General features: G+C 43.2%; 2 protein-coding genes across 2 annotated transcripts; both read left to right on the top strand.

The window, feature by feature from the left end:
* Nucleotides 1–205: 205 nt before the first annotated feature.
* Nucleotides 206–11,417, top strand: LOC109465147 (RBPJ-interacting and tubulin-associated protein 1-like). Its single transcript, XM_019762297.1, has 4 exons — nt 206–253; nt 4,308–4,745; nt 5,809–5,953; nt 11,059–11,417. Exons 2-4 carry the CDS (start codon nt 4,408–4,410, stop codon nt 11,269–11,271), a joined length of 696 nt encoding a protein of 231 aa, XP_019617856.1. The 5' UTR covers nt 206–253; nt 4,308–4,407; the 3' UTR covers nt 11,272–11,417.
* LOC109465130 lies at nt 347–2,095 on the top strand. The gene is made up of 3 exons (XM_019762271.1): nt 347–353; nt 701–1,777; nt 1,947–2,095. The coding sequence occupies exons 1-3, from the start codon at nt 347–349 to the stop codon at nt 2,093–2,095; spliced, it is 1,233 nt and encodes a 410-aa protein (XP_019617830.1).
* Nucleotides 11,418–12,919: the final 1,502 nt, after the last annotated feature.

The raw sequence follows: 12,919 nt of genomic DNA, 5'->3' as shown, positions 1-12,919 counted from the left end.
GGAGCTACTCAAATATAAGGGGGGTTTCATAAATTATTTTAATGTGCAAAAACAAGAAAATAGTGTCTTCGAGACACAAATAACTCTAAATAAAAATTTTCACAAAATTTATGTCTAGCTAGTTTATTAATTTTAAAGAAAAAATATGATATCTCAATGCCTAGCCTCCCTTAGAAAAGTAGACCCATCCTATGACGTCATCCATCATTCCTAAACAACAAGTGGTCGAGAACGCTTCTGTCTCAGCGCGGAGGTGAGTTTTGTTGTGTTTCTGCAGGTTTTAACGTGATTCTACACATTTATATACCTCTAACTCTTTGTCTGTACTGTGATAGCACATAGGAACATGCAGAGTAAAACGATCCAAGCGTTTTACGTTCAGAAGTTGCACAGTTTTGCTTTAAGTTAGTTCCTAGTGAATTCTTTCATCAGTGACAACTTTGGAAGGATAAGGATACTAACCTCCAAATTTTCGATGGCTATCAGTCCATCTTGTTCACGGAGTGGCCTAATCTCGCGAGAGCGCGAGACTAGGCCCGAGACTTGCATCGGTCTGTCGGGTCCCACCCCCCGCTGCCTCCCTCCGAAGTAAGGGTAAGTAAGTCTTGGGGAGCTCCCAACCTTCTGTCCGGTTTAGCTTGGCACCTTCCAACTGTATGTGCACCGCTTCCTTAATCTTCCTATGTGGGTTACTGGTCAGTGGCTGGTCAGGTCATTGGCCCTGTGAACCCCACGAAGAAACTTAAGGGCAGGCTACAGAGAAAACTTAGGGAGATTAAGAAAGCAGGCCACCTTGACCCCAAGGTTTATGACAAGGTGTACCCTACATCTGATGCTACCCCGAGGTTCTATGCTACACCCAAGATACATAAGAACCCTCTCAAGATGAGACCTATAGTGTCTGGGATTAATTCCATCACTTACCACCTAGCTAGACATCTAGCGGACCTACTTAAGCCCCTTGTGGGACAGTCAGAGGAACACATCAAGAACTCTCTGGACTTGGTCACTAAGATCCGAGAGGTGACACTCGAAGATGGAGAGGTACTCACATCTTTTGATGTCACAGCCCTCTTCACTAGTGTTCCAGGGAAGGAGGTCGTCGGGATGGCAGTCAGTAGAGCAGAGAAGGATCCCACCTGGAAAGATCGTACCTTGTTAACCCCCAAAGAATTTGGTGAGCTCCTCCTCCTGGTGGTTAGCACTACGTACTTTCAGTACAATGATGTTATCTACGATCAGACCTTTGGCATGGCGATGGGTTCTCCATTGTCCCCTGTGTTAGCGAACCTGTTCATGGAGGAGTTCGAGAGGAAAGCTCTACACACTGCTCCACACCGCCCCAAGTTCTGGGGGAGGTATGTAGACGACACCGGCGTTGTGAACAGACAGGAACATGAACAGGAACTCTTCGATCACATCAACACGCAGCATGACAGTATCAAGTTCACTATTGAGAGGGAACAAGACAACCGTCTCCCCATGCTGGATGTCATGATGGTCAGGAATCCAGACAACACCATCACTACAGATGTGTTCAGAAAAGAAACCCACACCGACCACTACTTACAGTGGTCCTCCAACCACCCGGTGCAACAGAAGCTTGGGATAGTTAGGACTCTTATGCACAGAGCCAACACCCTTATTGAAGATCCCGCGTTGAGAGAGGCTGAAAAGGAAAAAGTCAGAGTAGCCCTCAGACACTGTGGATACCCAGAATGGGCCCTGAGGGAGGGGGAAAACAACTCCAGAAGGGACAAAAGTAACAAGGAACAGAGTAAGAACTGGAAAACAAGAGCAATCCCAGCGAGTTACTTGGTTCGTACCCTACATACATGGAGTTACAGAGAGACTGAAACGTGTATATGCCAAACACAATGTGAGCCTGTACTCCAAACCGGGCTTCACCTTACGTAATGCCCTTGTGAGACCCAAGGACCCTCTAGCACCTGGTGAGAAGTGTGGTGTGATCTACAAGATCAAGTGTGAAGAGTGCGGGGAGGTTTACGTTGGTGAAACTGAGCGGTCACTGGGGGAAAAGACTTTACTGAACACCAAAAGTCGTTACACCAGAAAGACTGCAAGTCAGCGTTAAGTCAACACCAACTCCAGGCTGGTCACAACATCACTACCAGGCCCATCTCTGACATTATTGAAATCATAGACCAAGAGTCTCGTAACCCACATAGGAAGATTAAGGAAGCGGTGCACATACAGTTGGAAGGTGCCAAGCTAAACCGGACAGAAGGTTGGGAGCTCCCCAAGACTTACTTACCCTTACTTCGGAGGGAGGCAGCGGGGGGTGGGACCCGACAGACCGATGCAAGTCTCGGGCCTAGTCTCGCGCTCTCGCGAGATTAGGCCACTCCGTGAACAAGATGGACTGATAGCCATCGAAAATTTGGAGGTTAGTATCCTTATCCTTCCAAAGTTGTCACTGATGAAAGAATTCACTAGGAACTGTATCTGTACGTGACAAATGAATCTCTTCAACGATGCTTTAAGTTAAAAGTTGACGCGTCCTGTTGTGATCAACTTTGTTTTCCTTTGGGTAACATTACTTTAACGTAGTAGCAGCATTAGGCCTCAGCAAATAAATTTTATGGATGACATCCTCCACAGACTCCAAATCTAATGCGATAGGGCGAGAAAAACCAAAGTTCCTACATTTTAAAATTTTGACTCAATCATTGTACAAATGGTTTTGATTCAGTAGGAACATGTGACACATATACACAGCCAGCATCACATATTACTGCATCAAAGTAAGAAACAAAACGTTAAATCAGAGCCTTTTCTTGTCTCCTCTATTCATAGTTATCTGCCATCCACCTTCCGGCATGGCAACAGACATCTTTGCCCATTTTTGGCCTGGTGGCTACTGTCAGAAGGCAACAAAATTTCTTGTTTTTTTTCCCCAAATCAGGCGAAAATTAATGCGCGTGCTGATGTCATCCATAAAAATTACTTACTGTGGCCTTAAGTGAAAATCAGTAACTACTACTTACTTACAACGTTTTTACCTACAACACTATTTATAATTGTAATCTATATATAACATGTAACAGTTACTATTATTCTTTGGAAAGGAGGGGTAGCTCGATCGTTTGTAGCTGTTAACATTGTTAACGTTAACATTATTGAAAAATACAAATAACCTTAAACCATTGGAGGTTAGAAGAGAGATTTTTCTACCTCCATGCTTAAACAACAACTCAACGTTACATGTGACTTAAATACGTTGTCCTACAATTAATGAACTCTTTTACCTATTTGTCTTATCAATGCATTTATCATTTGTAGTTGGATGGATGCCATTAAGTATTCACCTCAAGGTTATAGCTATACACTGGCACACTGCAACATATTAATAATTTATCTTCAACTTGTCTTAAGTAGTAATCAGGGGTTATTAAGGGTCATAATTTTAGTGGTTATCTGGTCTGGATGCTTAACATCTGTGTCCATAATATCACCAGGGTCCATAATATCACCACCTTGAGACATGCTTAAAGATATTTTTACTGCAACATACTTTTGGTATGCACTCCTTCACACATCAAATGTAACGTTTCATACCTAGGGTATGTTGCAGTAAAAATATCTTTAAGCACACTTTTTCTCAAGGTGGTGATATTATTATTATTATTATGGACTATGGTGATATTATGGACGCGGATGTTAGGTACATGATGAAACAGTTATCTAAAATCCCTACTTAGAACAGATTTTCCATGTTTTATTGTAAGATATCATTCTTGGCAAAGTTACATGCAGGTACTATTGTCCCACTTTAAAAACCAACCCATCAAGGATTCAAAATTTTTTTAGCTTTCATTAGAATATTTTTTGTTTCAACTTCACATAATTATCTCAGTGGTAGAAATTTTTTCACAAAATTAAATTGTAAAGCTATACTATAACATAAAGCAAGATTTCTTGTCTGATGTCTGGGCAAAACTGTTTCCACATCAAACCATTGACTTTTTACCTCCATGAAAAATGGAGGTATTGTTTTTGGCACGTCTGTCTGTGTGTGCGTGTGTGTGTGTCTGTCTGTCTGTATGTGTGTGTGTTTGTGTGTGTGTGTTTCCACATATTTGTAGTCAGCATAACTTCATAACACCTTTATGGATTGTGATGATATTTGGTATGCTGGTAAGTCTTAGGAAGACGAAGGTCACGTTCAGTCTGCAGAGTTGCAGGTTGCTTAATTTTTCTTCTGCAAAATTGAAACTGTGTCAGATATGTAAACTGCTGGAGCTTGGGAATTTAATTTCTAACACTATTCTTTTTTTGTCTCTCAGGGCCCCATACATGTACATCAGGATGACTACCTTTATTGTGCGGAGAAGCATCAGTGTTTTAATGCAGACATAATCCACTCCACATCCCTGACACCTGTACATGTGTGGGACCATGCAGGACCTGACAGTAACAGGACAGAGTAAAGTCTCAGAGAGAGGTTCTAGTGGAAAGAAAACGTACAAGACAACGTCAAACTCATCCTACGTAGACGAGATGTTATTCGGGTCGCCTAGCGACAGGCGTCGGTCGAACGAGAACTCATTTTCAACCCCAAAGTCCAAGGCGCCGCCGTTGTTATGGTCTCCGCCCGTGTACGGGTCCAAGAGCGACACGGCGGGGAGCAGGAGTTCACGCCCACCGAGCGGCAGACTGAGCGGTTCTTCTTCGAGAAGTGAAAGCCGAAGAGGTAACATGCCCAGGACAAAGAACAAGTACAGGTACATATACTAGTAGGCATTTTTGATCTTGTTCTGTATACTAGGTAGCAGTCAGGGCATCACAACCAATTCATTCCTCAACAAAGACAGAGGGCGCCACAGACTTCCTGCAACTTGAAAACCACTGCTTACCAAGTGTGCCATCTGTATGTGACGTCACAGAAGCAGTGAATTGCTCAATCCTTAAATTTCGAGTTGACAAAGACGAGAATGTACAGTCAAAAAGTTGTAAGTAATCACCATGATATATATATTGTAAAGAATCACAGATTCATCTGAAACAGCGAGCAGATTATTGGAATGAGCAGAGCACTTTGGACTAATGCCTCTTGCCGTTTACAGCTTAGAGGTACATATTCAATCTTTTGTCAAAAACTTCTCTGTTACATAGCGGATCACAATGACCCCCAGTGGGGGTCTTCATGCTTCGTTAAAAATCTCAATATTTTAGACAAAATCTTGAGATATTATGAGACAATCTTGAGATTTTTCATGACAATCTCCAGATCTTTCAGAAAATCTTGAGATGAAGACAAAAGGTCTGAAGATCTTTCCAAATGTTTTCAAAGCATCTTGAGATTTTTCCATAGCATCTTGAGATGCTTTAAAAAATATCAAGATTTTTAAAGTAATCTTGAAAAAACTTGAGATCTTTAAAAGAATCTTGATATTTTTTAAAGCATCTCGAGATGCTATGGAAAAATCTCAAGATACTTTGAAAACATTTGGAAAGATCTTAAGACCTTTTGTCTTCATCTCAAGATTTTCTGAAAGATCTTGAGATTGTCATGAAAAATCTCAAGATTGTCTTATAAGATCTCAAGATTTCGTCTAAAATATTGAGATCTTTGGAACAAATCTTGAGATTTTTCAATTTTCAACGAAGCGTGAAGACCCCCGCTGGGGGTCATTATGATCCGCTATGTAACAGAGAAGTTTTTGACAAAATATTGGATATGTACCTCTAAGCTGTAAATAGTCAGAGGCATTAGTCCAAAGTGCTCTGCTCATTCCAATAATAATCTGCTCGCTGTTCTGAGTTTTACATGTGATGTTTTGACAGACTTGTGAAGCACACGCCGACCTTCGTAGACGAGCAGCTGTTTGGCTCCAGACTTTCGGAGCCTGAGTTCGCGGCTCCGTGGGAGGAGAAGGACAGACGGGACACGCCCCTGCTGTGGTCCCCGGGAACCCCCACGGTGGACAAGGTTTGTGTATTTTTGTTTTCTTACATGTCTGTCATTTAACATCATTTGATGGAGTGTTGGTCAAAATTCACACAGGCAATATCCACATGTAACAGTGGCTACCAACAGTTCCGGCAAACGGGTCTAGACTCTAGACCTTTTCGGCCGAGCGGTTAGAGTGTCTGACTGGGGCCCAGGAGGTTGTGGGTTTGAACCCCGGCCCGGGACCAGTGGGGTTTTTACTGTCTCCTGTTTCTCACAGTGCCGGCCCTGGGAGTTCTGGCAAAGAGTGCCGCTCCAGGCCTAGGGATGTCGAATTCGGAAGATTCGAGGACGAATCTTGAAAAGAAAAGGGGGAGTAGTGTATACGTAACAGTGGGGGGTTTATAGGCGCTACTAACTGATCCGGCCGATGGGTCTAGACCTTTTAGCGGAGTGGTTAGAGCATCTGGTTATGAAGCTCTGGTGCCCGGGAGGTCGTGAGTTCGAACCCCGGCCCGGGACCAGAAGGGTTTTTACTGGCTCCTCCTGTTTCTTACACACACGGTACAAAAACAGTGACACACGCGACTGTACAAAAACTGCATACCCCAAATTTTTCCTGTAACGTTATGTAAATTATCAAGAACATAAAATGTCAAGAACCTACTCATACAATGTATATATTGTAAGCTAGTCCTCGATGTAACGTACAGTCTTAACATAGTTCTTGATGTAGGCTGATTTATACAATAAATAAATGTAATACACACAGAAAAAAAATTGATACATAACTTTATTGCGCAACAATTGTACAGTGTACAAAGTATGGCATCTACTAACTTAAGTAAGTACATGTCAACTACATTTTCATAAGGCTAATCTAATACAAAAGTGGGTGGCTAGTATGAGATAGGTATCAACTTATACAATTGTTTCTAATATCCATACAGTCTTTAATACAGTAGCATGTAGGGGTTGTCACAAGTCAATATGTATTTTTATATCATACCCGGGCCGCGATAACGTTCGATAACGGGTTCCGGACCGGGCCGTACTTTACGGAACCCGTTATCGAACGCTTCCATGGCTTCCATAAAACGATTCGAACGCGTTTCGCCCTTACCGCGTGTGCCCCTTTCGAAAATTCTAATACAGAATCTGGACGTTGGAACTGATGTTGTTGCATTTGAGGGTTTAGGGGCACCAACTTTTGGCTCATATTGAATGAATGAATGAATGACTGGTTTATTAGGTAAAACATTGCAGCCCGTCAGGCTGAAATACGTTCTACTTACATATAGTACATGAAAGTACGTTTCATCACTTACATAGGACACAACTCAATATGACGAATAGCATAAAATATTACATAGTATTAAAATGTCGATTAAAATAAAATATTACAATAAGAAAACATCTGAGTGTGGTTGATTTACAACGTATTATTTGTTCGTGTTAAGCAGACTCAGTAGAGACGGTACAGGGCTGTTTTGAAATCTAGCAGTGCGGCAAGGCGCCAGTGTCATTTTGTTAGAGTTTCTAAGGTTCCTGCTGTGCTCCTGTCGCCGTGTGTTGGGGAGGAGATCAGCTGTGCGCTCCGATGTTGTCATGCTGTGTGCAAACTTGGTGCAGAGGACCGCCCGTCTCTTCTCGAGTGTTTCAAGTTTGCACATCTGCAGCCCCGTGGTGTAGTCTGTATACTTCTGACCCAAGATAATCCGGCATGCACGTTTCTGTACTCGCTCCAGTGTTGCAGTTTGTTTGCGGGTAAGTCCGTGATGCCACACTGGCGCGCAGTACTCAAGGATCGGTCTTATGAAGCCACAGTACACTGTTACAAGGTCCTCCACTGGGACTCCAGATGACTTAAGTCTGCGTAACATGAACAGTCGCTTGTTGCCCTTCTTTGTTGTTTCACTGACTTGTGTGTCCCATTTTAGGTTTGACTGAAGCCAGACACCTAACACCTTGGCGATTTCCACTGTTCTTAGGGGGTTACCGCAAAGACTGATGGGTACAGGTGGACTCGGATTCCTCATAAAGCACACTGTGAACACCATGCACTTTCCGGGGTTGAGTTTCAGTTGTGCACTTTCAGACCACTCCGCTAGGGAGTTAGCTTGGTCTTGAAGGTGGGATTCTTCGGAGTTGTGTCTGTTCTCTCCCAGCGATAGGTCATCCACGTATTTCCACCGATCATTGAGTGATTGACAGGCATCATTTATCATGCAGAGGAAGATGATTGGTCCCAACTTTGTGCCTTGTGGGACACTGGTGGTAAGAGTTTCACAGTCTGAGAGTGACTGTCCATACCGGACTCTTTGTCGTCTTTCTGTGAGAAAGTCCACTATCCACGGCACAATGGACGGTCTTGTCTCCATGTTGAGTAGTTTCAAGATGGCCTGATGGTGGTTGATGATATCAAATGCCTTAGTAAAGTCCGTTAATAGGATTGTTCTCACGTTTTTGCTTCTTTCAGCACCTTGGTAGAGACTAATCAGGGTTAGTGGTTGGTCGAACTTCTCTTCGTATCCCCCCAAACTTGACGTTTTGTCGATGTTGTTCCATATGTCTGACAGCACCCATTTTCCTACGATGCCTTCGCAAATCTTCGCAAATATTGCAGTCAGAGATATCGGACGCAACTTGTCGATGACTGCTGGCAGTTCCTTGGGGATAGGCGTGACTACTGCTTCCTTCCACTGGGCTGGAACTGTACCTGCTATCAGTGAGGTGTTAAATATGTCCGTGAGTGGTTCTGCGAGTTCACATGCGAACATTCTAACCAGTCGGGGAGCGATACCGTCCGGACCTCCCGCTTTACGAACTCTGACTCGGGACAGCTCTAGGTACATCTCCCACGGCAGGATCTGTGGCGGTGGGGAGGGTGCAGGAAGGTAGGCTGGTAGATCACTTGTGCACACTTCTGGGGACTGCTGGGAGATCGATGACAGGTGTTTGTTTATCGCATCTGCGACAGCCTTGTGGTCGTCCAGGGCGACGTTTGGGACGTGGATGGCACTGGGAGGTTTTACTACGTTGCACACAGACTTCAGCTCCTTGTACCATTTTGCTGGGTCTTCTGTTTTCAACTGTTGAACTTTGTTCACGTAGTGTGTTTCCTTGGCCAGTTTGATGTGGCGGATGATTTTGTTTCTGAGTCTTTTCCACACTTCCTCTTTACGTTGGTAGAAGGCTTCCTGTCGTTTCTTTATCAACCTCTTAACCCGTGTCGTTGTCCACGGTTTGTCTGTCGGGTGGATCTTGACGACTTTGGTGGGGAAAAACTTATCAATCTGTTGGTTCAGTGTCTTGTAGAAGCCGTCTGTCTTTTCTTGTGCACTTGTGGCGTTGTAGACTTCGTTCCAGTCGTGCTGGGATATCCATGCACCAAATGCCCTGATGTCCGAGTCTTTGAGGGGCCTCACAACACGCGTGTGGGTCTTATTCACAGCGTTAGTCACTTTTGGTGCCCAGGTGACGGAATAGTGGTCGCTAAGTCCCACTGGAGCTCCTATAACAGGTGTGTTGTACTTGGACTGGATGTTGGTGATGATGACGTCAAGCGTGGCGTCACCTCTCGTTGGTCCCTCCACTACTTGCTGTAGAACGTTCCCCCTGCGGAGAGGGGCTGTGTCAGTGCGATTCAGGTCACCGAGTATCACGATTCCAATGTCCGGATACTTCGTACGAAGATAGTCGGTACTGTTGAGCAAGTGCTCGATAAGGGTGTCTTGATGTGGTGAGTTAGGTGGGATGTATACGCCACATACCGCTAGTGCTGACACGGAGCGAGGGAGCTTATAAGGACGCATCCAGACCCAATATTGCATTGAAAGGTGCGTTTTCTTGTGTGGGTATGATATAAATAAAATACAACACGGTGTATTCCGCATCACCCTCGGTCCCGGCCCTCCCACGAGTCGGATCCCGCGGTCGGGCCGATACCTCGGGCGATACGGAATACCCCGTGTTGTATTCTATATAAATTTTCTTTCCAAGTTCATTGTGGTGAATGCTGGGAAAGAATCTGAAAGTCTAGTATATAGTGCATTGCGTACATTAATATATTTAGGACACACAATCAAAAAGTGATATTCGTCCTCAATAAGCTCTGGACAAAATGGACAAACCCTCTGGTCATTGGGAATTTTATGGAATCTTCCGGTTTCTATACTAAGTTTGTGACAGCCAATTCTGAGTTTTGTGATTGCGCTACGTACGTCAAGTCTTTTTATGTTTGAAAGGTAGTTTTCTTGTCTAGTGTTTGTTCAGAGTAGAAAGAAAGGAAAGTTTGATATATACGCTGTTTTTTTATGCATGCATGTCTAATATCATGCAGTTTTCATACTGTCAGGATTTTGCCGTATGTAAATTGGGTTCTTATTTCTAATTACTTCCCTAATAGGCCACAAGACTTGGGACAGACGAGTATTTAACTTAAATTGGTTACAGTAACTATTGGTCTTTTGGATGGAATATCAAGGAGATAGACACACCTCAATCAGAATAAAGATCCAATCTCAGATGCATGCAAATAAAGCAGGGTTCAGAATGTGAAAATGTGAACATTCCTCCCACCTACATTTTCCTTTGAGTTTGAGTGCTTTGTTTTTCTCCCATTCCCATGGCAAATTACTCGAGCACATACAAATTTTATGGAATTTCTGATCAGCACTTAAAAATATATTTGCGATGGGTATAGAACCCAAAATCTCATTGTTTGAAAGCTGTTTAATATATTATTATGGAATGTACCAAATATGATGTTATACTTCGAATCAAGTACAATAGATTTCAAAAGTCTCGATGTTAGAGACAGATTTGAATATATCTTTACATGTAATGGTCCCCACAACGCAAAAATAGGTAGATATATAAAGGAAAGCTTTGTTATTAGAAAAAACTCCGAAACTTGTGATTAGCCCACTCGATTGTAACACTTTATCAAAGACTTGTGCTATCCCTTATTATTTGAATAATTATGATATAGATTTGTTAGGTTTTATTCGACATTAGGTCTTGTTCAACACATTTTATTATTTGTTACTCTCTTTATGTAGTTTGCCATACATTGTACCATGTGCAATTGTCGTTCAATAAAGTTCTTCCTATTTACTAACAAATGATGACTCTCAAACTAGATTACTCCAGCTCCGACATCAGGACGTCGACCCAACTCCAGACCATCGTCAGCGCTGAGAGAGAGGCCAGGGTCGCGGGCAGGGGAACAGCCGCTGTACTACCAGAGCGGGGTGGAGACCAGGACAGGCAGGTACAGCAGCTGGTCCCGGCCGGGCAGCGCGGCCAGCGGGAGAACAAGTGCCACGGGAGTCAGACCTCGCTGGAACCCGTAGATTAGGACCTGTAGGTTTTCTACACAAATCAACACTCAGTCTGGTATCCTGTGTTGCCTAGTCCGTGTCTGTGTTTCTGTCATTATGTTTACCGAAGGAAAACATATTGTTTTTGCTCAATTTCTTCCTCTTCTTCTCCAAACAGTGACCTACATGTATGACCTGATCTGACATGATTTGTTGACACCTGTCACCATGGTGACTGGTGTTGGGTTACATAATGTTGCAATTTCAAGGTCTGCTCTGCTCCTGTCACCATATACTGTCTAGTAGTACTGTAAGTCTCTTTAGATTCGCGGGGCCTAAAGTTCGCGGTTTCGGGAAAATGGACAATCCGTGGTATTTTTAGATTCGCGATGTCTCCTTGGCTATTTTTCAAAGAAAAATTTGTAAAGTGTATATTTAAAATAATAAAAGTTCGTGTTCCGGCATTTATCTCCTAAAACGCGGCGCAAAAATTTGTTTCGTGCACCGCGCGAGACTGCTGGCGGTAAAGCTGACAATCGATCTGACGCACGTGTAAACAATTTTCTTTGTTCGGAAATAAGCGCTAAAATGCTATTTTCCACGACTACACATCGATACTCTAGTGAAGAAATGCATAATCGAAAGAATATATATACATGTACATGTATTACTAAGCAAATTTCTGCCGTCTTCGGCGAGATTTTGAACCCGGAAGTATGCAAAGGTCGCCTTCGATTTTGTAGGCCCACGGTGAGCGTTTCTATCCAGCAAAACAACAAGAAGAAAAAAACGCCCGCAAAGCAGGGCGCAAAAGATAACCAACTAACATTTCCCAGGTACCAGCCGTTATATTTTTCATAAAAATACTTGTAGATATGCCCGATGTTCCCGCAATTTTCAAGCGCCCGGGCGCGCATGGCCGGCGCTCTGCACGCATAGATTTTTTTCGGCGGTACACGGTTGACACGGCCAGTGCCGCAGTATCGCGATTCGGTGTCTCATAATATTATAATTTTTTGACATCAGTATAACTTAAAAAATTGGGTACTCAACATTTGCTAAGAATAAAGTTGATTTGCAGTGATTTGTGAATCGCGTGTGTTTGTGTTTCGCTTACCGTCGTGAATGCATGTGGGGAGGGGGCGCACTTACGCAAAACATATTCGCGGGGAAATAGATTCGCGGTACAAAGGTCCCCGCGAATGCCGCGAATCTAAATATACCGCGGAAATTTGTAGACTTACAGTAACATGTTACATGTATGTGAATGTGAGTGAGCAGCAAACCATATGCGAAAGGTTAACATTATGCATTTGCTTTGCAAATGTTACTTTTCTAGTTGACAACATTTTGCCACTCATGACAGACAAAAAATTTGCCCAATCCATCATCTTTGACAGATAGACGGTGCACACCCCAGTTCTCCTGCTACCGTGGTAGTGCGTAGTAAACAAGTGACGAAAGGGTTTTGAGGGTCCAAGTTTGAGGTGACATTTCTCATTAACTACCATGAAATATTATTAAACATTTAACATGGCTGAAGAGTGTAAGAAATGGTGATTTTGGGGTTAAATTTCTTTGGGGTTAAATTTCTTTGGGCTCCGAACCTTACTTCCAGGTATTCTCAAGGTTAGTCAAGGTTTGGGTCTTTCTGCCAGCATCAGTCGTTTCTGCCGGAAAA

Source organism: Branchiostoma belcheri, unplaced genomic scaffold (genome assembly GCF_001625305.1).
Source record: "Branchiostoma belcheri isolate BF01 breed outbred unplaced genomic scaffold, Haploidv18h27 scaffold149, whole genome shotgun sequence".
Taxonomy (NCBI): domain Eukaryota; kingdom Metazoa; phylum Chordata; class Leptocardii; order Amphioxiformes; family Branchiostomatidae; genus Branchiostoma; species Branchiostoma belcheri.
The sequence above is the reverse complement of the archived record's forward strand: the minus strand, read 5'-3'. Positions and strand labels throughout refer to the sequence as shown.